This window comes from Nicotiana sylvestris, chromosome 3, assembly GCF_000393655.2.
Source record: "Nicotiana sylvestris chromosome 3, ASM39365v2, whole genome shotgun sequence".
In the NCBI taxonomy this organism is placed as follows: Eukaryota; Viridiplantae; Streptophyta; class Magnoliopsida; order Solanales; family Solanaceae; genus Nicotiana; species Nicotiana sylvestris.
This window is the reverse complement of record NC_091059.1, coordinates 110,696,237-110,722,143: the sequence shown is the minus strand read 5'-3', so window position 1 is coordinate 110,722,143 and position 25,907 is coordinate 110,696,237. Positions and strand designations below refer to the sequence as shown.

General features: G+C 37.1%; 1 protein-coding gene and 1 long non-coding RNA gene across 2 annotated transcripts; one reads left to right on the top strand and one right to left on the bottom strand.

Moving 5' to 3' along the window:
* Position 1: 1 nt before the first annotated feature.
* LOC104230068 (ABC transporter I family member 6, chloroplastic-like) lies at positions 2-3,272 on the bottom strand. The gene is made up of 6 exons (XM_009782804.2): positions 3,144-3,272; positions 2,140-2,190; positions 1,499-1,720; positions 1,260-1,382; positions 778-954; positions 2-361 (listed from the first exon to the last, which is right to left on the bottom strand). Exons 2-6 carry the CDS (start codon positions 2,176-2,178, stop codon positions 275-277), a joined length of 648 nt encoding a protein of 215 aa, XP_009781106.2. The 5' UTR covers positions 2,179-2,190; positions 3,144-3,272; the 3' UTR covers positions 2-274.
* A 68-nt stretch (positions 3,273-3,340) lies between these two features.
* On the top strand, positions 3,341-18,960 carry LOC138888745 (uncharacterized). Its single transcript, XR_011406146.1, has 2 exons — positions 3,341-3,429; positions 18,722-18,960. It is a non-coding gene; the product is annotated as an uncharacterized lncRNA (long non-coding RNA).
* Positions 18,961-25,907: the final 6,947 nt, after the last annotated feature.

The window sequence follows — 25,907 nt, the reverse complement described above, 5'->3', positions numbered from 1 at the left end:
GTGGCAAAACTCAAAATTTCAATAAAAGGTACCCTTTTTTCCTATGGTATCATAAACTAGAATATCATGTAGTGTGTTTGAGAAGATGAAATGACTAATCTCTGACATATCAATTAGCCAAAAAGCAAGTCTCAACAAGTATAACTGGACTAGGAAACAAAATTTACAAGAAGGGTACCCAATGCTATCACAAGATATCCCAACGCGAAATTTACTCAGAGCTGATGAGAAACGCAAAAAATGTTGTATGGAGGGCCTCTCTTCACTACGTATCCTATGTGCCAGAAATTGCCTTGTACCCTTCTTTCTCCAGAACTTCAGCTATTGAAATATCTCCAGTCTTGATAATTCTCCCATCCTCCTGGAAAAGTAATCGATATTAACCACTAGATACTAAAAAACTTAAGGGTGTGTAAAGTAAAGAAGAGAACAGAAACAAGTTTGTTGCAACTGATCATTAGTATGTAAACCCATAATTTTGAGAGATACACATACTATACACTGCATGATCCAGACTCTGAGCGAACAAAAGTAAGTGAGATTAGTAGAATGCAGATATATGAAGAAGCATGTACCGGTTGCCTCAGTATACCATATAAACATATAGCCAATCACTTTTACTTGTTTCAAATATATATAGCAATATGCGCAAAGGTGATAGATTCCTAGTTTACAGTCTCAACTCTCCTGTTTTCTGCTCATCAACATCCAACTTCTATAGTCGACCTTATTATTTTGTGTATCGCTTAGCAACTCTGTTCAGTAGAATTTGCTTACCATGATATGAATATAGGTTGGCTTGATAAACTCTAGCAATCTCAAATAATGTGTGATCATCAACACAGAATTCTTAAAGGACAGAAGCCAATTTACTGCCTTTGCCACATCTCGAAGTGCATCAACATCTAAACCCGAATCAATTTCACCAAGTATTGCTAAGTCTGCTCCAAGAACCTGCAGACAAACCAACAAAAGTTAGAAAGCTATAAAGCATTTGTTAGTAAAACGCTTCATCCTAGAGATGAGCTGGAACAACCTTTTCTATGCAATCAAAAGATAAAGTTCTCATAATATGTGAGTTTTAGGCAGTAATAGACCAAAAGATCATTCAAAAAATTTGAAGTACAGTCATCAGACAATTATATGGATACAATATAGAACCTTGACAGTAGTAGATTCTCACTATATATGGCAGCCACAAAAATAAACATTTACTCCATGTTACTGACAAAGCAGGAAAGACAAGGAACATGGAATACCGCTAATTGCAAAATCTCATTGCGCTTCCTTTCTCCACCGCTAAATCCGTCATTGACATTTCTGTTCAAGAAGTCTATCTTCATATTCACAAGTTCAAGCTTTGGGGCAATATGCCCATAGAACTGCACAAGAACAAATGGTTATTTTTGTTAGTCTTCTAGCTTCGGCAATAAGAAGACAAGAAGTTTCCTATTGGTGACAGACCTTAATTCTTTTATTCTAACGGAAGGATAACTACCTCAATTGGTCCAAGCTCTGGCTGTCCAAGTTTTTTCCTTTTAGCATTATATGCCATATTAAGAAAGTCTATATTGCTGACTCCAGGTATTGCAACTGGAGACTGGAAGCTCATAAAAACCCCAGCAAGAGATCTTTCCTCAGGTTCCATCTCAAGAAGATTTTCACCTTTAAATGACACATTGCCTCCAGTAATTTTGTAATCTGGATGCCCAACAAGAACCTATAGAAATTGAACATAAATAGATGGCTAAGAACAGCATTATCTTAATCTCAGCTGGTAGTTACTGACTTCAGCATCAAAGAGGTATCTTAGTGAGATGCATTTACAAGATACATAAAGTAATACTATAAGTTTCAGAGAACATAAGCTGGAAACCATGATTTTGTAGATAGAAAATAGCCAAGCATTGGCTAATGCCAATTGAAGAATCAACAATAGAAAGCGTTTTATATATTGCTCCTGGAACTTAGAGAAAAAGTACAAAAATGAATGTAGTTGCAAATTTAAGGCCTAGAAAAAGGTGGATACCAAATATTATCATCCAAAATAAAAACAAAATACTCAATTTCATATCTTAGTAATAAAAGAAGTAGGTGATTACAATCTAAAACAAAAAGAAATTATAGAAAAGTAATAACCTTGGCAAAAGTGCTCTTTCCAGAACCATTCTTTCCCATTACAGCATGTACCTAATTCAAATAATAATAATCACATCAGAACTGAGGCAGTCCAAGCAGCTAGCAACCGTGATACAAATGGAAAATGACACAATAGTTTGCTGGAAACCTATCACACGGGTTACTAAATTGAACTGCAAAATTTAGGAACATTTCATTTATCCTTGTTATTTTATTCTGTTATAACATCTAATTATTACTATCTCCCCAACGCATAAATACATACAGTTCCTCCCATTTTTCAAGTGTTAAGGGGTCCAACAAAGTACGTACTAAATTAAATCCATACAACCAAAATATATTATGGAAATACATACATTAGTCACTAATGATTGAAAAAAGTGAACATAAATTGGTGAAACTTAGTGAAAACTGCAAAGAAATGAAATTATGTACTTCCTAAGTTCTAAATTAAGTGATGTAGTTTGACTTAACACGAAATTTAAGAAATAAAGTAACTTGTGGTCTTAATCATGCAACAATATTGTGTGGCGATAACACTTTTAAAACTTGTGTTTTTAAACATATCATAATCATAATATTTGTGTGGTTGTTCTCATTAAACGGAACAGTTTTTAAATAGAGCATAACTAGTTCTTAACATAGCAATGTCAGGGGCGGATTTAATGTCCTATCGATGGTGCACATGGACTCGTGGTCTTTCCACTAGTAGGTATCTTTATATTATCTATTGGCCCCAATGTTCCAAGAAGGCTAAAAGGTGAACTTGGTCGAATGTTAGAGTTATTTACGCAAAAGATTAGAAATCAATTCGCACTTAATACTTTTTTTTTCCTTTTTTTAAGTGGTGCATGCATATTGTAGAAATCCGATCCGTTTAGCAATGTATCATTCTTTGTAAAACGAACTAATAAGGAAATTGCATTACATTAACTGGTTCCAAATAAAAAGAGTGTAGTTAATGAGTAATTTGGAAGAATAGACGGAGGAACCAGAATAAACACCTCGCCTTCATAGACAGTGAGGTTAACGCCTTTGAGAATGGGCTGTCTCGATTCAGCTATCACAGCAGACAGGTCCTTCACTCGGAGCAGCAGCTTCCGCGTGTCATCTCCGCCGCCAGTGGCGGAATACGACGGGGACTCGACGGTAACGGTGGCATTAACTCTAAAAATGCGGTGAACTGAGGTAGCGAAAGCGGAGCTTTTGAAGGAGGGAATTGGATGGGTTGATGAATACTAAGTAATGAGGCTCGTTTCCTTCAGCTCTCTCTCTATCCATTTCTCTCAAGTGAGTTAATCTCTTATATCGTCGAAACCCTAGTTTCTCCGTTGCTCAGGTTTTCTTAATTTCCTTACACCTACCTTACTAGGGTTTTCTTCTGAAATCGTTTGATTCCGATTTAGTTGACTGATTTGCTTGCTGTGATATTTAATCTTTAGTCTAATTTGGCATTTTCAATGATATATCATTTGCGATTGTGCTGATTGATTGAATTTTGTTTCACTCTTTTGTATGCTCCTTTGCTCGGTAGGTGCGTAGCATATGCGCAGATCTCGTCTTAAAATACAGATCTGATTCTGATTTTTCACCTTCAGATCTTGTCTTTTATTTTTGTTTTCTTTCTTTCTGGGCTGCTTTCTCCCAAAATTGTTATCTTCTTCCCCGATTCCTCCCCTTTGAGGAAGCTGCCGCTGACTTCTTCCTCTCATCCCCTCACTAGAACCTGACAGATCTGGAATAAAAATCCAGATTTGAAATTTTAGAAAGGGCTGAAAGAATAAACAAAAAAAACAGAAATAAGAGAATTTTCGATTTTGTTTCTTTGCTAATTTGATTTCTGATTTTAGCTTAAGAATTTCTGGAATTTGGCGGATTGAATCGCTGTCCATTGCTATCGAGTTGCACTCGTTTGGTCACCGGTTTGTTGTTGTTATGTTGCCGGATCTCCTCGCCTATTTCAGAAGCTTGCTTGTTATTTTTCTTCAGTTAATTTCGGCTGCTAGTTACTTTCGGTGCTACACCAGTGGTAGCGGTGATAGCCCTTTTTGGTCTTTGGGTCGTGGTATTTTCTGTGTTTTCAGGGAAATTCTCAAAGTTGTTGGAGACAAGTTGGGCGCACGAGCACTAGCAAAGGAGAGCAACCTGGACGAGCGTCAGCAAAGGGCGGTGGGAAGCGGTGCGTGAGCTTGCAAGTATATCGAGGGCTGCAAATCAACACAGGTTTGGTTCTCGGGAATTGGTACCTCCCGTTCTACTGTTTTCCTTTTGGTGTTAGCTAAATTGATGTTACTTTAGTTCACAATAGTTAAATCATTCAATAGGTGTACAGGTAGTCACTTGTTTCCTTCTAGTTTGATTCGTTGTCCGTTGTGCACTAGCGAGTCTTTTGTAGATCTGTCGTAGGTGTAGTGGCGGCAGTCTGGGATGATAGATTAAAGGCATGTCCTCAGGTGGGGCAGAGTGTGGGGCAAAGAGTGGGCCCGGGGTCAGGGGGTGGGTCGGGAGGCAGGGGAGGTAGAGGGGGCAAGGGAGCCTATAGGTTGAGAATCGGGTCATGGAACATAGGTTCGCTAACGAGTAAGTCTATAGAGTTGGCGAAGATCCTTCAGAAGAGGAAGATTAATATAGCGTGTGTCCAGGAGACTAGGTGGGTCGGATCGAGGGCGAGAAACGCGGATGGGTATAAGTTGTGGTACTCTGGAGTCGTGATGGGTAAGAATGGAGTGGGTATCCTAGTGGATAGCCATCTTAGGGAGTCGGTGGTAGAGGTCAGGCGTGTGAATGATAGACTAATGACTATTAAATTGGTGGTGGGTGAGTGTACTTTAAACGTCGTTAGCGCGTACGCACCACAAGTAGGTTGTGATGAGGAGATTAAAAGGCGTTTTTGGGAAGGGTTGGATGACATTGTTCGTAGTATTCCGCCTTCCGAGAGGTTATTCATAGAAGGGGATTTCAATGGTCATATTGGGTCGTCTGCAGGTGGTTATACTGAGGTGCATGGCGGCTTTGGTTTCGGGGAACGGAACGGAGGGGGCACCTCACTGTTGGATTTTGCCAAGGCATTCGATCTAGTGATTGTAAACTCGAGTTTTCCGAAGCGAGAGGAGCATTTGGTTACTTACCAAAGTTCGGTGGCGAAGACTCAAATTGACTATCTCCTCCTCAGGATATGCGACAGAAGGTTGTGCGAGGATTGCAAAGTTATCCCAGGTGAGACCCTTGCAACGCAACATAGGCTCTTGGTGATGGACGTTAGTATTATGATAAGAAGGAAACAGAGGTCAGTATGAGGCCGCCCGAGGATTAGGTGGGGCGCCTTGACTAAGGTTAAAGCCCAGGAGTTGGAAGGAAGGTTGTCGGCAATGGGAGCTTGGAGAAGTAGTGGGGACACAAACACTATGTGGTCGACGACGGTGGACTATATAAGGAAGGCGGTGAGAGAGGTGTTAGGGGTATCTTCAGGCCGCACCGGTGGCCACAAAGGAGACTGGTGGTGGAATGCAGTTGTACAAGGTAAAGTGGAAGCGAAGAAGGTGACTTACCTGCGGTTAGTGGGGAGCACTGGAGAGGAGGAGAAGAGAGCGAACATTGCGAGATATAAGGTAGTTAGGAAGGAGGCAAAGATGGCAGTGACGGAGGCAAAGACGACAGCTTTTGCTCGTTTGTATGAGGAACTAGGGAACAGAGGCGGGGAGAAGAAGGTACTCCGACTCGCTAAGGTGAGAGAGAGGACGGCTCGGGATTTGGACCAAGTGAGGTGCATAAAAGATGAGGACGGCAAAGTTTTGTTAGGGGATGACCAGATTAGGAGGAGATGGCAGACCTACTTTCATAAACTTCTAAATGAGGAAGGGGATCAGGATATTGTACTAGGTGAATTGAGGAATGCCGACAACCCCCATGAACTAAGTGATTGTCGGGACATTGAGGTCGATGAGGTTATGGAGGCAATGCGTAAGATGAGAAGGGCAGAGCTACCGGACCAGATGAAATTCCGGTTGAGCTTTGGAGGTGTGTGGGTAGAGCAGGCTTGGAATGGCTTACTAAGTTGCTTAATGTTATATCCAAGACTAATAGGATGCCCGAAGAGTGGAGGTGGAGTACAATGGTCCCGTTGTATAAGAACAAAGGCGATATCCAGATCTGTAACAACTATAGGGGTATTAAATTACTAAGTCATACCATGAAAGTCTGGGAGAGAGTGGTAGAAATGAGAGTGCGAAGGACGGTGTCTATTTCAGACAACCAGTTCGGGTTCATGCCGGGGCGATCTACCACAGAAGCTATCCACCTTATTAGGAGGATGGTGGAACAATACAGGGATAAGAAGAAGGATCTCCACATGGTGTTTATCGATCTAGAGAAAGCGTACGACAGGGTTCCTAGGGAGGTCTTATGGAGATGCTTAGAGGCTAAAGGGGTCCCGGTTGCCTACATTAGGGCGATTAAGGACATGTATGATGGAGCTAAGACTCGGGTTAGGACAGCAGGAGGCGATTCCGATTATTTTCCGGTTATTACGGGGTTGCACCAAGGGTCTGCGTTCAGCCCTTTCCTATTTGCCCTGGTGATGGATGCTATAACGCATCATATTCAAGGGGAGGTGCCATGGTGCATGCTATTTGCTGATGACATAGTCCTAATCGACGAGACACGACGCGGCGTCAGCGAGAGGTTAGAGGTTTGGAGACATACCCTTGAGTCCAAAGGTTTCAGGTTGAGCAGGACGAAGACGGAATACCTTGAGTGCAAATTTGGGGCAGAGCCGACGGAAGCGGGAGTGGAAGTGAGGCTTGATTCTCAAGTCATCCCTAAGAGGGGTAGTTTCAAGTACCTGGGGTCGTTTATTCAGGGGTCCGGGGAGATCGACGAGGATGTCACACACCGTATAGGGGTGGGGTGGATGAAATGGAGGTTAGCGACGGGAGTCCTGTGTGACAAGAAAGTGCCACTGTTACTGAAAGGTAAATTTTATAGGGCAGTGGTTAGGCCTGCTATGTTGTATGGGACCGAGTGTTGGCCGGTGAAGATCTCACACATCCAGAGGATGAAAGTTGCAGAGATGAGGATGTTGAGGTGGATGTGCGGGCATACAAGGAAGGATAAGATTAGAAATGAAGATATTCGAGAGAAGGTGGGTGTGGCCCCCATGGAGGACAAGATGCGGGAAGCAAGACTCAGATGGTTCGGGCACATTCAGAGGAGGAACACTGATGCACCGGTGAGAAGGTGTGAACGACTGGCGGTGGTGGGTACGAGGAGAGGTAGAGGGAGACCTAAGAAGTATTGGGGAGAGGTGATCAGGCAGGATATGGCGCGACTTAGGGTTACTGAGGACATGGCCCTAAACAGGGAATTGTGGAGATCGAGCATTAAGGTTGTAGGTTAGGGGAAATTGTGATGTCTTTTTTACAGCGCACTAGAGTGAGACTAGCCAGTTAGGAATTAGTCTTAGGATGCTATTGATCAACTACTGATGATGGTCTTTATCTGCTGTGTATTAATACCTTACATCTTTCTCGTATTTCCTATATCTCTTATATTGCTGTTACTTTGTTATTTTATGGTATGTATGTTATGTTATGGATTTTATGGTATTTTATGTTGTTTTATTATGAGTCTATTGATAGTACTAATATAGTGTCTCTTGTTGTCTCTTTGAGCCGAGGGTCTCCTGAAAACAGCCTCTCTGCCCCTCGGGGTAGAGGTAAGGTCTGCGTACATATTACCCTCCCCAGACCCCACTTATGGGATTACACTGGGTTGTTGTTGTTGATGAATACTAAGTAACAACCATGGGGGAATAATATTTAAAATTTCTAAAATATTTTTATAATTTAAATATTATCTAAAGCTATGTGGATCTACGCGCGTCTCCACACATAAAATAGCTAGAAACATCTCTATTTATAATAATAAAAAACCTACTTTAACTCAAAATATGAAATTATATTCCTATATGAATTTGGTTACATATTTTATTTAAACATAAATTAAATAAATTTTTAATTATCAAATCCTATGCAACTTTAAATTAGCTTTCCAACAAGCCAACGTAAGAATTTGCCAAACGGAATTGTTAACAAAAATATGAAGAATCGTTATATATAGAATTCTATTTAAGGTGAATGTCTATATTTTAGAGAGATCTTAGAGTTTGTTACTTGGTAGCTAAGTCACTTTTCTCCTATAAATAGAGGGGTTCTATTCTATTGTAATTGATCCCAAAATCAACAAGAATTCTCTCTCCCTACTTTTCTCTACAATATTCTTCTTCTTCTTTTATTGTTCATAACACGTTATCAGCACGAGACTCTAACCAATTGAGTAGAAGCTTTGGGATTGAGCATAATGATTATCAATTGTTCCCTAAACTTCCTTCATGATTAAATTCTGGATTTAAGGTATGTATTTTACCATATTTTTCTCTTTTATTCTATAATTTGATTTTAAATACAAGCAAAGACAATAAATTTTGATTATAACTCTAATGGAGTTAGTAAGAAATTATAACCACTCGAAGTGGTAAAACTTCTATGTCTTGACATGATCAAAGTCATGTATGATCGTGGGCACAAGAAGTGGAAACCCATCCCATTGAATTTGCTTCATTCTCATTCCTTAAGAGAATGTGGTAGCAATAAGTGATAAGTCTGAAAGAAGACAAAATTATTACCGTGAAGGTATCAATGGATATGGACATGGTAATAGACGAAATTATAATCGTCATCATTGTGATAATGAGAATAATAAGGATTCTCAAAATAATCCTTCACTCTGTGAAAGTAATATTTGTCATCGATTTGACATAAGATTTTATAAAGCACATGTAGATGATTATGGTCCATTCATGATGTGAATGTGACAACATCTGATTTATGAATACATATTCATTATTGGAAGAATATGAACGTGCTAGTGGTAGTGAATATACTACACTCATCTCTAGAAGGAGGTTTGAGATGATATAAGAAAATAATATCATTATTATGGCATAAATGGTCATTAGTCACGTACTTGTTGTACGCCAAAATATTTTGGCATTGTGATTACTAAAAGATAACGATAATGCAAGAAACGGATTTTGACCATAACCATAATGATATAACTTTCTCTTTAAAAGAGATATTCACCATATGGATGTTGATGAATATGTGGTACTACAAAATTAATTGAGAACTCTGCAACACCCAATTATACTATTTTGGAGAAACATAATTGATTACCAATAAGGCATTATGTTGTAGTAAGTTTCAAAGAAACTTATTCAGTTTCCAAAGTATACGCGAAAGCGGTCGGTTATATTGAGACTATAAATAAAGGAAAATTTTGATATCTTCTATTACTACAACTTATAGCGGGATAATATGTATGTGAAAAGCTACCCGCTTTATTCTCTAGTTTGTACTACACAAATAAAAGAACACCACACTAAAGTGAATGTTTATTGATATAAAAACCCATATCATAATAAACTTGGAGTTTATTGATAATTGCACATGTCATGGTGTAAACCAGAAGTTTATCAATATTGATAATTTATTCAGTTGGCATAATTGGTTTAGCCATATCAATTTAAGTATGATGTGCAAAAATAATAGAGAATTCACATGGTTAAATATTAAAGAACTAGAAAGTTCTTTACGAATTCTCTTATATTGCTTGTTCTCATTAATTAATTGACCAACTAAAATTGGGATTAAATCCCATGAATGCTGGAAATATCAAAGGTGAATATGGGCTCATTCACCTGCCATGTATACCACATAATATGCATCTATGAGATGGTTACATGTGCAATTATTATTAACTCGCAACATGGTGTTTTGCGAGGTAACTTGCTCAATAATTTAATTTCGAGCATAATTTTCAAATTTTCTATTTAAGAAGTTCATCTTGATAAGTTGGTTTACATCACAGTTGGTTTAGCAAAATAATTTATTGAGTGTCTCCACTTAATAGCTAAACTATTGCTTATGAGAACAGCGTTATTTATATCAGTTTGATATAGGTTATATACGAAAGTATATTACATTCTCCCTCACAAATGGTTCAGGGTCAGGAACCAAAGAATTCTATCTTATTATTATTGATGTACAGTGTATATTTTGATTAACACCATAACGCACAAAGATGGATTCTCAAAGTTGAGAAAACAAGTTAGTTTTTCTTACATGAGGGGGAGACACGATAAACAGTTGAGAAAAAGTTACGTGAAATGAATTATCATGTGTACATATGGATCCTTGAATAAAATAATATGAACTTGAAGTTCATAAAAGGATAATTCATTTGCAATATATTGCAAAGCATGCCAGATGCATTTATTGGTCCAAAGAAAGTAACTATATTCTCACTGCAAATGCTCCTATTAAGTCCTAGAAGAACAAAGTCTATGGTACGTTTAAAGCATATAGACAAATCGATTTCAAATAAAACTTCTTGATAAAAAAGATGAGCAAATGATCAAAATGATCATAATAAGGAGTCAAGTGATCTAGAAGATCACATGACATAACACTTCATAAAATCTCAGGAGAGATTCAGGTATCTGAAAATATGAATGAAGAGATCTCTATGTTATGACTTTATGAAAAATAAGGAATTTGGAACCGATATAAAATGTTCGTCGACGACATCTATGATAGCACTAAATATAAATGATGATCTTAAGTCTGAAGAATCATATGAAATACATATAATTTTGGACATGTAGTTCAAAAACTTAAAAGTATAAAGTCAATGGTGTGTGCAATCACCTTTATCTATCTTATATGTCTAGGCATGACATAAAAACTTGATATGCATCTAAAGTCTATTTATATGTCTTATTTGACTATACTTATATGATAATCCTTGAAGGATTTAAATTGCTTGAAGCATATACAATTTTTGATCTTGAAGTACCACTTCCTTAGTGCAATTTGTTCACAAATGTATCTTGCTATAATTATAAGCATGATAATGTGATAGCGAGAATTTTCAAGGTGCAACATATTCATTGAAGTTAATATGGCTATTTTACTCATCAAATCTATGTCGACGTCAACCTTCAAGAAGCTAGTGCACAAGATTGGAATGTGAAGGCTCAAGGATGTGAATTGATGCTCTCATTAGGGGGAGTTAATACGCGTTGTACTCTTTTTCCCTTACAAGATTTTGTCCCACCGGGTTTTCTTTGCAAGGTTTTTAACGAGGCAACCAAAAGGTGAATTTCTAAACAAGTGTGATCTTTTTCCTTCTCTAGAATTTTTTTTCCCACTTGGTTTTATTTTAGTTAAGGTTTTAACGAGGCACATTATCTGTTGAATAGACATTCAAGGGGGAGTGTTATATATAGAATTCTATTTAAGGTGAATGTCTATATTTTAGAGAGATCTTAGGGTTTGTTACTTGGTAGTTAAGTCACTTTTCCTCTATAAATAGAGGAGTTTTATTCTATTATAATTGATCCCAAAATCGATAAGAATTCTCTCTCCCTACTTTTCTCTGCAATATTCTTCTTCTTCTTCTTTTATTGTTCATAACAAGAATGAAGAATTACATGTTTATTCGGACTTGAGAGTCCAGATGATTTGTGGACAAAGTATTTGGGCTTATCTGGCAAAATAATGGGCTTAATGCTCTTTTCTAGGGGTGTACAAACCGAATCAAAAAGTCGCACCAAACCGATTAAAAAATCCGACTAGGTTTGGTTTGATTTGGTTTGATTTGGTTTTGTATTGAGTAAAAAAATCCGAACCAAACCGACATATAAATATATAATTTTTATATATACTTTTAAGACTTTATATAGAATTTTCTTTACAAAAATTCTAGAAATATTTGGGATTCTCTTATGGGATGTAATATTTAATAGAATATGAAGTACTCCATTTTTATTAACCTTAAGTAATGGGTTATATAATCATTTTCTTATCAAGTATTACTGAATGCGTCAATCTCTTTGTTCTTCCAGGTTCATATGCCAAGATTTATTAAATTTTTATATCTTTTTCGAATTTGAAGGGGCATTTTGACAATCTAAAATTAAATAGAACATATCATTAATTAGGCATCATATTAATTTTTATATTTAATTAATAAATTCGTTTAACCTTAAAAGTATACGTCAACAAAATATTATTTTCAGACGACTAGAAAAATAACTATCATGTATTATTAACAAAATTCTCCCATAAAATTATTTTAATAGATCATTTGTTTGTCAATATTTTCGATTTTTACTAAACATATATTTACTTATAAAAAATTTAACAAAGTAAAATTGAAATAATATTCATGTAACAAAAAAAACTCGAAAAACTCAACAAAACCTGACAAAACAGAACCAATCCAAACCGATATAATTGATTTGGTTTGGTTTTAATAAAAATCGAACCAACCCAGTCCATGTATACTCCTACTCTTTTCCACATTAGGGCCCGAAACCATTCTAGGGGAGCTTTGGTAAAAATTTTATGGACACCCTATTTGGTCGCCCCTTTTTAACTTGTACCCGTTTTTGTTTTTCCGTTCGCATCTGTACCTTTTTTTTGTTAAAAGTATTTTAAAAAGATGATTTTGCCCTTCTTTAATAAAAGACTATTTCCAACAAAATAGACTGAAGTTTCGAATAAAACTCATGACAAAACTGTAGACTGCAGGACAAAACTTCAGCATGTTTTTGTATGAAGTTTTAGCAAATGAATTAAATAACTTCAGTATGCATTAGCAAAAACTTAAGCATGTTTAATCTAAAGTTTTAGCAAATGAACTAAAAAACTTCAGCTTGTTTAGACTGAAGTTTCAGATAAAACTCATTACAAAACTGTAGACTATAGGATGAAACTTCAGCATGTGTTGGTATGAAGTTTTAGCAAATGAACTAAATAACTTCATCATGCATTAGCAAAAACTCATTAGAAAATTACATACTGCAAGACAAAAACTGTCACGACCCGAAATTCCCACCGTCGGGACCGTGATGGCGCCTAACATTTCACTTGTTAGGCAAGCCAATGTTAGAATAATTTATCTATTTTTAATAGTTTAAGTAAAATAACGAGAAAGAACTGAAATAACTGCAGAAATCCAAAGTAAAAATGTGAAAGCTAAAACACCCAAACGTCTGCTAACATCACTAGACCCGGTGTCACAAGTGCCTGAGCTACTAGAACAGTACATACAAGGGTCTGAAATAAATATAAAGCTTTCTGAAGGAAAATACACAGCTAAATAAATGGAAGGGGGACTCCAGGAGCTGCGGGCGTTGAGCAGTTGTACCTCAAGTCTCCGCAAAGCTGATCAATCCAAGCACGCTAATAGTCGCCGCTGGGACCGACTCCAAAATCTACACAAGTAGTGTAAAGTGTAGTATGAGAACAACCGACCCCATGAACTCTGTAAGTGCCGAGTCTAACCTCGAAAGGCAGGTCACTTACACTAGAATCTGTACGCAGTATGTAATAAAGACAGAAAAGGGAATACGGAACGAAATAAGACAATCAACTAAAAATAATAGCTACAACCTCAAGAAATATGCCAATGACGTCCTGAATTACCAATCCTTAGAGTTTCAAATAAAAATACCGAAAACCAACACAACTCAAGGAAATAGAAACACATAGGTTGTTGCAGCGCGCAACCCGATCCCACCGTACAACACAGAATCCTCCCTTATTTCACCGTAACAACATCAACAACAATATATATATATATATATATATATATATATATATATATATATATATATATATATTGCGGCGCACAACCCGATCCCACCATATAACAATATCAGTATCATAACTCATCCTTATTTCACCGTGACAAACCACCCTTATTTCACCTGTTGCGGTGTACAACCCGATCCCACCGTATCAGTACAAGTTCACCCTTATTTCACCTGTTGTGGCATGTAACCCGATCCTAATGCTGCACTGTGGGCCGGGCCTGAACCGGACCAGGCCGGGCCCGCGGTCTTAACGCTCCCTTAAAGCCCGAGGCGGGCTGGTCTTCAACGTTAAGCCCACGAGCCCGGGACCGACTGGCGGGCCTGGTCCGGGCCCAACAGGCCTAACGACTATAATTTTAAAAAAAAAAAATTACAAAAAAACAACCCAACGGCCATATTTAAAAAGTAGCCGTTTGGGGCTTTTTTTGACCGTTTGGTAGTTTATAAAATAGCCATTTGGCCCCCAAACTTTATATAATTACACTTTTCCCCATTTCTCAACTATAAATACCCCCTAATTCTTTCATTTTTACTCACCAATTCATCAATTTCTCTCAATCTCTCTACTAGAATTGCTTATTTTATTGTTGAAACTTCGTGAAAAATTGTGAAGTTAGTGAATTGAAGTCTTCAAGTCTTCAACGATTTTCAATTTTCAAGAAGTTGTTCGGCAATCCGGTAAACTCGTTTCAACTCTTAAGTTTTAAGAATATATTTTTGTGTGTTTTAGTTTGCATAATTGTAATTAATATGGCATTTTCTTTGAAAAAAATATTTGGTAAGGGAAAAGATAAAACCGGTGAAAGTAGTGGCCAACCAACTATCCTTCCCCCGGCTCCCCCACCTAGAAAAGATAAGCAAGTTGAAAGTAGTCGCCAACCTAGACGTCCTCCTCCTCCCGTAATTCTTGATAGTGATCACCCTTGTTTTCAATTTACCGATAGTGAATTTTGCCATAATGTTGCACCAGGTGAAAGATTAGATGATGAAATTATGAATGTTCTTTATCCTAATGAAACTATCTTAGAAAATAATGAGAAAAATGAGGATGATGATGAAACCCAAGCACCGGATTTAGATGATACACCTACTAGTCCTGTTAATAACCCAACTGATGCACCGGCCGACCCACCTGTAGAAACTCCTACTTTTAATAGAGAGCCTGCTAAACGCCTAGAAACATCATGAGTTTGGAATTTTTTTACTCAAGTAAGAGAACAAAATAAGGCTAAGTGTAAAACTTGTGGGAAATTAATGGCGCATAAATATACTGGAGACCGTAGCGGCACGGGTAGTTTGATTAGGCACATAAAAACACACCCTAGAGATAAAGCTAGATTTTTACAAATGAAAGCGCAGCTAGAGGGGACAAGTGTAGATTCTACGGTTAACCCTAGTACAGGTTCAAATCTAGTTCAACCAGGAATTAACACTGTGACCGGAGGTATTTTATATTACGATCCTAATAGAGATCGTGAAGAATTAGCAAAGATGATTACTGTTATGTGCTTACCTTATACTTTTGCTTCTAATCCTAATTGGATTCATTATATTAGAAGAGTTTTTAATCCTACTTATAAAGGTTGGCCTCGCGCAACAGTTAAGAGCGATATTTATAAATATAAACATGAATATGAACAATATTTGCGGTATTTATTTACTCATATACCTAATCGGATTTCTATTACTACTGATATTGGTAGAAGTGGTAATGATTGTGATTATCTAACTGTTACAAGTCATTGGATAGATGAGGAATGGACAATGCAAAAACGCATAATTGCGTATAGAATAATTAATTTCACGTCACACAGGTAAGTTTATAGCTAACACTGTTGCAGATATTTGTAGATATTTTTGCTTTAGAGATAAAATAATGGCAATTTCTATGGATAATGCTTCTAGTAACACTAGTGCTATAGGCATACTTACAACAACACTAAATCTTGCATTTAGTAATATTTTCCATGTTAGATGTATTTATCATTTAATTGTCGGTGATGGTATGCGAATTTTAAATTTAAAAATTGAAAAGGTTAGGATGGCTCTTAATTGACTTTTTTATTCAAACCGTAGAAGTAGACTAAGAGAATATTTTAAAAAATGTGATGAATATGGCCTTAGAGAAAGAAAGGTTCCTAAACCTTGCCCGACTAGATGGAATTATATGTATGAAAGTTTAGTAGTTGCATATTGTAAGCACGTGATTTTTGCCCTATATGAGAATTACTCCCAAAAATTCCAAAAATAAAACAATTTTTTGTTTGTTTGCAATTGTTGTGAATTTTGTGTTATTTTTCTTGTATTGTTTGCATTTGTTTGTGCATGTTTATTTGCTAAATTAATAAAAAATACAAAAATATATCGCATTTGCATTTAGGATTTAAGTTTGCAATTATGAGTAATTAAGTTTGTTTTACAAGAATGAAAATTACAAAAATAGGCATTTTTTGCATTTTTAGCCTTTAGTGTCCAAATTGTGTGATTGTATTTTAATTGTCATTTCATTTTATAAGATAATTGTTGCTAGGAATTAATTAGTATTTTTAATAAGTTAATTTAGTTTGTAACTTAATTTAGAATTTTAGTTTTAGAAAGTAGAAGAAACGAAGCAATAAAAGAGGAAGAAAATCGGATTGGGCCACCTTCTAATTTAAATCAACCATGGCCCAAACCAAATAAACTCCTACCGGGTCGACCCGACCCAGTCTGCCCCATAACCCAAACTAATCCCAACCCACCCCCATTTTCATTTTTCATTTTTCTCAACCCTAAAAAACCCTAAAACTATCCGCCCTCTCTCCCTCTTCTTCTTCTTCTCCAAAACCGCCCCCCCTTCACCTTCTCCAGCCGAGCTCGAGCTCGACCTCAACCATGGCTGCCCTTCCCCCCGCCTCTTCTCCTTCAACACACACACACGCACGAGCAGCCCCACGACCATCCTTCATCTTCTTCGTCTTCGATAACTCTAGTCGAGCTCGAGCCCGTCAATGGCGACCCTTTCACCTTCTTCTGCTTCGTCTTCACGTCGTCATGGACGCAGCAGCTGCCCCGTCGTCCATCTTCCTCAGCTGAATGACCAGCCATGAACAACCCCCTCCTGCTTCGTCTTCCAGCCGTGAACAACACACACAACGCCAACAATACACCACCCAAATCCGCCATCGTTTCTGCTACGTGAAGCAGCCCAACGACCACGACAGCCTCCAGCCATCGACGGACTGCCCAACGCCACCACTATTGCGTGCAGCTTCACCAGCTACTTCATCTCCTCATCGTCAACCCTCCAAAATAACCACCAAAGCAGCAACACATCTGCTCCTCACGTCCAGTTCATCACGTCCAAGCGAACCCCATCGGCTTCTGCTTCGTCTAGTCGCGGCTCCAGCCAGCTCGCCATGGCTGCTGCTGCTCGACGACCATAATACCAGCTCACGTCCAAACACATAGCTGTTGCTGCTACCATGACCACACGCACACACACGGAGGAAAAGCGAGGCAGTCCGGTTAAAGTCCGGCGAAGTTCTGTCAAGGTTTCATTTGGTTTTGTTTGAGTCCGTTGTTCGTCGTTCGGTGAGGTCCAGTTTGAGTTCGTCAAGGTTAAAAGAGAAGGTGGGTTTTCATTGAATTCGAGATCCGTTAGGTCGTTGGCAGTCTTGATTCGAGTTTTTCGTTTCCGTTCGAGTTCGTCGTTGGTCATTTCCGGTTAGTTGGTTTAAGTTTCGTTTCTGTCCGTATTTTGTTTGATATTCTCGGATTTGAAATCAGTATATGTTTGATTCTTTTCTTGTTCGTTGTTTATCATTTTTGATTATTTCTTCAGTTTGTTTTATGTTCTTGTTTAGTTTAATATAGAAATTGTTGGTTGTAATGTTGTTAGATTTAATTTAAAGTTCAATTGATTATTGAGTTTAGTGATTTGAATCTACTTGTTTGTTATGATCAATTTGTTACTGTTATTGAATCTGAAAGTATGTTTGTTGTTTAAAAATATTGTTCAGTCAAAAATATTGAGTTTCTAGCCTAAATTTGTTGACGAAATTTGATTAGAAATTGGTTATAGCTGTTGTATTTTGGTTAGATTGATTAGGTGAATTGGTTATAGTTGATGGGGGTAGAATGGTAAATTGTAGTATTTTCAGGGGTAGAATGGTAAATTGTAGTATTTTCAAAGGCATTTTCGGGATTCTAAAGGAGTCTTAAAAATCATTAATGAGTGCTCTGTCCACTAAGTAATAAATAATATTTAAATAATATTAAAATAATACGTAGTGGGAGATAAGGCATAATGGTGGGGAATTAATACATTGTTTAATATAATGGGGGACAAAACATTAGGTAGTGGGAAGTTAAAGGGGGATGGGTAGAAGATAGTGGGATTTAATTTTAAATGCTTGAAGTTTGGCTATAAATAAGGGAGCTGGACACAATTAAAGGGGGGAGCTTGACAAAAGTAGGGGAGAATTCCGAAAATATCGAGAGAGAATAGGAGATTTTCTGAATATTAAGAGAGATTTGAGGGTTTTTCGGAACAGAAAAAACATTCTGGAAATTTAAAGAGAGAGTAGTATACACCCGATATACAATCTGAATACACTGGATATACGGATTCAGAAATTAAGGGTTAAACATTAACTGGTCTTTCAATCTGAAAAAGATTCACTTTGTTTCTGCCCGTTGATTGTTGTTGGTGTTTCTAGATTTTCATTTGGTTTGTTCTTTGAGTTTGGTTGGTTATTTGCTACTACTTCACTGGTTGTTGCTGGATTTCTGCTCGGTTTTCAAATCTGTTGCTGGGTGTTGCTGTTGTTGTATGCTACTGCATTCCTGCTGATCTTCCTTTTCTTTTGCTTCCAATATCAGGTACACAACTGGCACGCTGGTTACTGTAAACTGAAACATGAAGCATGAATATGAAATGAAGAGTTGAAGTTCTGAATTATCTTAGTTATATTCTAAATTTTATTTGTATATATACATTATTTAGCTTCCTCTAAATCAGAATCATGTAGTTGTTTAATATATATAATGGAACATCTGACAGTAGCTTAGTGGACGAACTGTCTATATATTGCCTAAAAAATAAATAAATGGTGTAGTAACTCTGTCCAGTTAGTTCGTTATTGTTGGATGATTATCATGTCTCAAAAAGCATGTTAGCTGATTTAGACTATTCTTAAACATTCAACAGTTAGCTCATTAAACGAATAGACCGTTTCGGAAATTGTAGGAATATTGTTTAGCTAGATACTATTGGTTAATTTCAGCATGTAAATGGTTTAGGATTAAAATTAGATTGCCAAGTTTTTTTTTTAATTTGACAAACTGTGAGCATGTCTAGTATAATGTAACTAGGTAATAACATGTGAATGAGATGGCCCAGGTCCAATTTTGTGCCATACACGTTGGGCCTGGGTCCACGTTGGCCAACGGGCTGTCCATATTGTGCTTACATTCTGATTTAACAAATTGCGTTCGGAACCCGACTATAACAACTCGTAAGCATGTAAATAAATTAGGATCTTTTCTCTTTCATTTTTTAGAGACAAATTTAATAGAAAAAAATGTAGGAAATTTAGGATTATCCTTTTAAAATAAATGAGATGAGCCTCACCCAATAAAACGCACAAGTTGTGGGGCCCTCAATAAATGGTTAATAATTGTATAGACTTCGGGATCGGTCGTTTAGCAAATTTCACGGCCTTACCCAAAATAATGATACGCTAGTCGCTTTAGGCGCGCCTTTAACAATTTATTTTCTTAAACTCGGGTGCACATTTATGTGACCCAAATCCAAATCTCAACAGAGTCGAAATATGTCGATAACCACGGGTACATTGATCTGACGTGGTTCGAGATATATTTTCACGATGTTGCAATTCTCTGTTAAAATAATAATAATGATAACAGCGGTTAAAAGTTAAAATTCGCACAAATGTTCAACATGTATTATATCAGATAATCAAGTCGAATATGACAGTTGAGCGACCGTGCTAGAACCACGGAACTCGGGAATGCCTAACACCTTCTCCCGGGTTAACATAATTCCTTATCCGGATTTCTGGCGCGCAGACTATTAAACATAGAAATTGAAAAGGTTAGAATGACTCTTAATTGGCTTTTTTATTCAAACCGTAGAAGTAGACTTAGAGAGTATTTTAAAAAATGTGATGAATATGGCCTTAGAGAAAGAAAGGTTCCTAAACCTTGCCCGACTAGATGGAATTGTATGTACGAAAGTTTAGTAGTTGCATATGAATATAGAAACCCAATTAATGCAACGTTTAATTCTCGGGTAGGTGGTGAGGATGATGATGAAATGCTTACTACTCAAGATTGGACGAATGTTAAAATTCTTTTAGATTTTTTAGAACATTTTCAAATTGCTACAAATGCATTTTCTGGGCAATATTATCCTACTATTTCAAACTGTTTAGTTTATATTGCAGCACTATCTGATTTGTTTTTTGAATTTTTGGAGGGTGGGGAAATTTATCAACTTGCTATAAATGAAATGAAACAAAAGTTTAAAAAATATTTTTTTCCTATCCCTCCTATTTATGGTCTTGCTGCAATGTTAAATCCTACAATGAAATTGGGAGGTCCTCATTTTTGGTATTCAAATATTTATAAGGCTTTAGATCTTTCAAATGAGGAACTTGCTACACTTGCAGATGCAAAAGCCTCAATTAAAATTAATGCTCAAACAGTTTATAATGCTTATCAACTTGCCTTAGAGCATGCTAGGCCAAATATTCCAACCCCTACTTCGTCTAGCTCACAATCGTCTAAAAGAGTTGCGGGCTTAAAAGCTCTTAAATCTTGGACGGAGTTCAGGGGTTCTCAAGGTGATAATTATGATGAAACTTCACATCTAAATGAGCTTCAAGTTTATTTGTCTCAGGGACTTGAAAAGGAGAATCCAGACGGCTCTTTTGATCTTTTGGAATGGTGGAAGGCAATTTTCCGGTTCTTGCAAGGATGGCTCGGGATATTTTATCTATTCAAGCTTCAACTGTTGCATCAGAGAGCGCTTTCAGTCAAGCAAGACTTCAAATAGGTGATCATAGAGCGTCTATGAGGGAGAGCTTGGAAAAATCAGTACTATTCAGAGATTGGATCCGCTCGGAAAGAAGAAACTTTGGAATTGCGGAATCACAACCGGCGATAGATGAAGCTTATGAAGAAATGATGGCGGAACTTGCGGAGGATTCTGCTTCACCCGGAAGTGGTGATGAACAAGCTTCTTTTCCACCACCACCAACGCAACCTCCTCCGAACCTTGAAAGATTTATGAGATTTGTTAGAGATACAATGTAGATTATGGTGTAACTTGTACTTTGGCACCTCTTCTTTTAGATTTTTTTTCCTTTTAATGGTGGTATTAGTACCTTGTTGTGCTCATTCCATTGGGAGAAGAAAGACTAAGAAAGATATGTCATTTTTGGTAATAAAAATTATAAGACATGCCCTTGAATATCTTTTTGCAATATTTTTTTGTCTTTAACTTGAAATTATTTATAAGCTATAATATATATACATAACATACAATATATATATATATATATATATATATATATAACATACAATATATACTACAAGAAAATATATAAGCTATAATATATATACATAAGATACAATATATAATACAAGAAAATATATAAGCTATACTATATATATCCATAACATACAATATATACTACAAGAAAATATATAAGGGAATATATATACATAACATACAATATATATACTACAAGAAAATATATAAGAGAATATATATACATAACATACAATATATACTACAAGAAAATATATAAGGGAATATATATACATAACATACAATATATACTACAAGAAAATATACAATGAAATATATATACATAACATTCTATACTAGTATACTATATATATATTATATATACTATACTAGTATACTATAGTCTATATATATATATTACTTTTTCGTCAAGCACTATTAATAATTAGATTTCTACAATTTTATATAGCCATGATATGGTTTACAAGATATTGCCTTAAACAAAACAAAAAAAGCCCGCTAGGCCTGCTAGGCCCACGAGCCCGGCCCGCTAAGCCCAGGACCATATGGGCTTAGGCCCGTCATGGGCTGGTCTCACCCGTTGAGCCCACGAAGCCCGGGACCGCCAGGCCCGGGACCACCAGAGCCCGGGCCCGTTAAGCCCGGCCCATTAAGCCTATTTAGGCCCGGGCCCGGCCCACCGTGCAACATTACCCGATCCTACCATATCAGAACCAATTACTCAATATATACGATCAAATTAATAATTCAAATCACAAGAACCTCTACGATCAATAAATACCGAGCTGAACCCAAAAGGAAACCTCGTACAACATGGGAATTCACATAGATAATACTACACTACAAGCCAAGTCCGATAATGACAATTAGAAGGTGCAAGTAAGTTAGTTAAGGCAAGTAACAGTGAATCATGAAAATATGAAAGGATCTAACATTATTAACAGAAGAAAACATTGATTAATAGGTAGAAAATAAGCATAGAAGGCATTTAGAGTATATAACATTTAAGACAGGGAAAGAAATAATTAAGGAAAAGCGGAAAATCAGGGAAAACGGGTAATTCGCGGCGTATAAGCACTCGTCACCTTGCATATGCGCTGCAACACATAAAATTCACATAGCACAGAGCTCGAGGGTTCCTAATTCCCTCAAATCAAGGTTAATCACGACACTTATCTCAATCTGTAGTCAATTCAGAGCTCTACCGGGGCCTTTCCCCTAGAATCCGCCTCCAAACCACTCGTATCTAGCCACAATTGACTCAATAATATCAAATATTGCTAGATAGATCAATTACAATGCATAAATTTAGAATTTCTAAACTTTCTCCCAAAAAGTCAAAAATCGACCCCGGGCCCGCTTGGTCAAAACTCGATGTTCGGACCAAAATTCTTTTACCCATTCACCCCCGAACCTGATTATGTAATTAGTTTCGGAATCCGACCTCAAGTCGAGGTCTAAATCCCCAATTTGCAAAAACCCTCGATTCTTCCTAAATCCCTAGTTTTCTACCATGGAAGAACAATGATTAGGGCTAGGAATTAATGGGTGATGTTAGAAATGGAAAAAAATGAGTTAAAATGATGTTGAGTTTTCTCTTAAAAATCGATCCCAGGCCGAGCTCTAATGGAAGGGTTATGAAAAATGGGAGAAATCTAATTTTTGAAATGTTTTAAGGTCTGGGCGTCATGCCTTCTTCACATTCGCGAAGGGCCTGCCGCGTTCGCGATGTGCAGCAGCCCAAGTGGCTTTCGCGTTCACGAAGAGTAAGTCAGTTTCCCCTCCCCCAGGTCCTTAACGCTACGCCTTTGCATTAGACTGGTTGCGTTCGCAGAGGGTAAAATCCCCACCACTCCGCATTTGCGACCCAACCATCGTGTTCGCGATGAAGTAAATCCCACCCAGCCCAGATCACTCTTCGCGATCGTGAAGAAGGAAACCAGAAACAAGCAGAAGTTGATAAAAACCAGATTTTCTAAGTTTCAAAACATCTGCAGCTTATCCGAAATTCACCGAGCGCTCGGGGCTCCAAACCAATTATGCACACCAGTCTAAAACTCTCATACGAACTTGCTCGTATGATCAAAACACCAAAATAATGCATAGAACTACGAATCGGACACCAAATCAAATGAAATTTTCAATAAAACTTTAAAACTTCTATTTTAACAACTGAACGTCTGAATCACGTCAAACCAATTCTATTTCTCACCAAATTTAATAGACAAGTTATAAATATAGTAACAGACCTGCGGGCTCCGGAATCAAAATACGGACCCGGTATCAACAAAATCAAACATCGGTCAATTCTTAAAAATCGCTAAACCTTTAAACTTTCAATTTCGACAAAAATTAATAACTCGAGTTAGGGACCTCCGAATTCGATTCCTGCCATACACCCAGGTCCTAAATCGCGATACGGACCTAGGGGATCGTCAAAATACGGATCCGGGTCTGTTTGCTCAAAACGTTCAACTCAAATGAATTTTTGAAGTAAAATTTCATATTTTATCAGTTTTAACATAAAAGCCTTCTGGAAAAACACCTGGACTGCACACGTAAATCGAGGAAGGCTTAAAGAAGCTATTGGAGACTTCGAAACACAGAATTAAGTTCTAAAACTCTAGATGACCTATCAGATCATCACAAAAACTTAAGCATATTTAGTCTGAAGTTTTAGCAAATGAACTAAAATACTTCAGCTTCTTTAGACTGAAGTTTCGGACAAAACTGTAGACTACAGGACAAAGCTTCAGCATGTTTTGGTAGAAGTTTTAGCAAATAAACTAAATAACTTCAGCATGCATTAGCAAAAACTTAAGCATGTTTAGTATGAAGTTTTAGCAAATGAACTAAAAAACTTCAGCATATTAGTATGAAGTTTTAGCTTCAATATGAAACAACTTCATACTGTATTAGCATGAAGTTTTAGCTTGTATTTAATTATAACTTCAGACTTCAACGTGAAAATGTGAAACAACTTCATGCTACATTAGCATGAAGTTTTAGCTTGTGTTTGATTAAAACTTCAGACTTCAACGTGAAAACTTCATGCTATATCCGTCAAACAACTTCATGCAAGTGTAATTCTGAAGATGAATCTGTTTCAAGTTTATGATTTTTTGATAAAGTTGCTGAGAGGAGAAGAGGAGATCTTTTTTCACGAATGAGGTTGCAGATCACGCGATTAATGCGTGATGCAAGTTTTATATCTATTGTCAGGGGTATAATTATCACATTATTACGGATATTTTGTCAGTTGGCTACCAAATTAATAATTTTTAAAAATAGGGTACAAATTAAAATGTGGCACAAATATAGGGGTACGATTACAAATCCCCGGAAGCTTGGGACCCGGCCATGTGAAATTATGATGGATGAGGAGTAGCAGTTTGAATTTCATGTTAGAAATTCATCATTGCCATGTTTTGGTTTCCAGCTGAATTCATCATATGGTTACAATTCCATACTCTAAAACCAAAATCATGACATGAAATAAGAAAAAAAGTATGGATAATGAATGAGTCTCCGACTAAAAGTACACTAGCAAGCTCCTACTGAATGGATACGACTAAAAAGATAAAATCAATTCATTTTTTTTATTGAAGTGATTTAACGACGTTAGGATTAAATTTATATTGAATCCCAGATATTTATTGTAGACTGACTATAGGCTATAATTTTGTATTTTAGTCGCTTATTACACTCTAATTTACTGCACTTTAATTGAGTTTGAGCTTTAATCGCTAGTGTTTTGCACTAATTATGTATTTTATGCCTTGAAGGAGTGATTCCGAGCTATGTAGATGTTATGGAATGAATTCAAGTGATTTGGAGCTTTGAAGTTTGAGTAAAAGACCAAGAAATCAAGCCGGGATCGTGTTCGGGGATCGACGAATGATAGTTAAGAACGAAATGAAGAATCGAGCGGGCATACGGTGCATTGTCTAGTAAAATGCACATAAAGTTTCACTCACAACTCCGTTTAGGCTACCCAATATATCGTTGGAAAGCTATTTAAAAGGAATACAACTTTCATGTTTTATATTTTACAAATTCCCACTACCGCAGCGCCTGGTGCGGCACGCGGTGCGCTGCGCTTGTGAAAATTTTCTGCAGCCTGTCAGAATCAACAATCTGAGCTTTTCCACTGCCGCCCCGCATGGCGCATCGCCCCATGCGGTGCGGTAATGCAAATTAAGTGAGTGCCCTATATCACGCGGGAGAAGTTATTTTCGTCTGGGCCCGACCCTACTTGGTATAAATACATGTAAAAGCTCTATTTTGAGAAGGGGGACATACTTTTGACATAATTTAGACCTAAGAGTTGGACAGATTTGAGCCACAGATTCGACCTAAGGAGGCAGAGACACAATAGGAGCAAGGCGGGGAATTCTTCTACGAGTTTTTCCTTCCTCTTCCTATTTTTCATTGTTGGTTATGACTTTTAGTATTGTAGTTTTACATACTATTATGAATAGCTAATTTGTT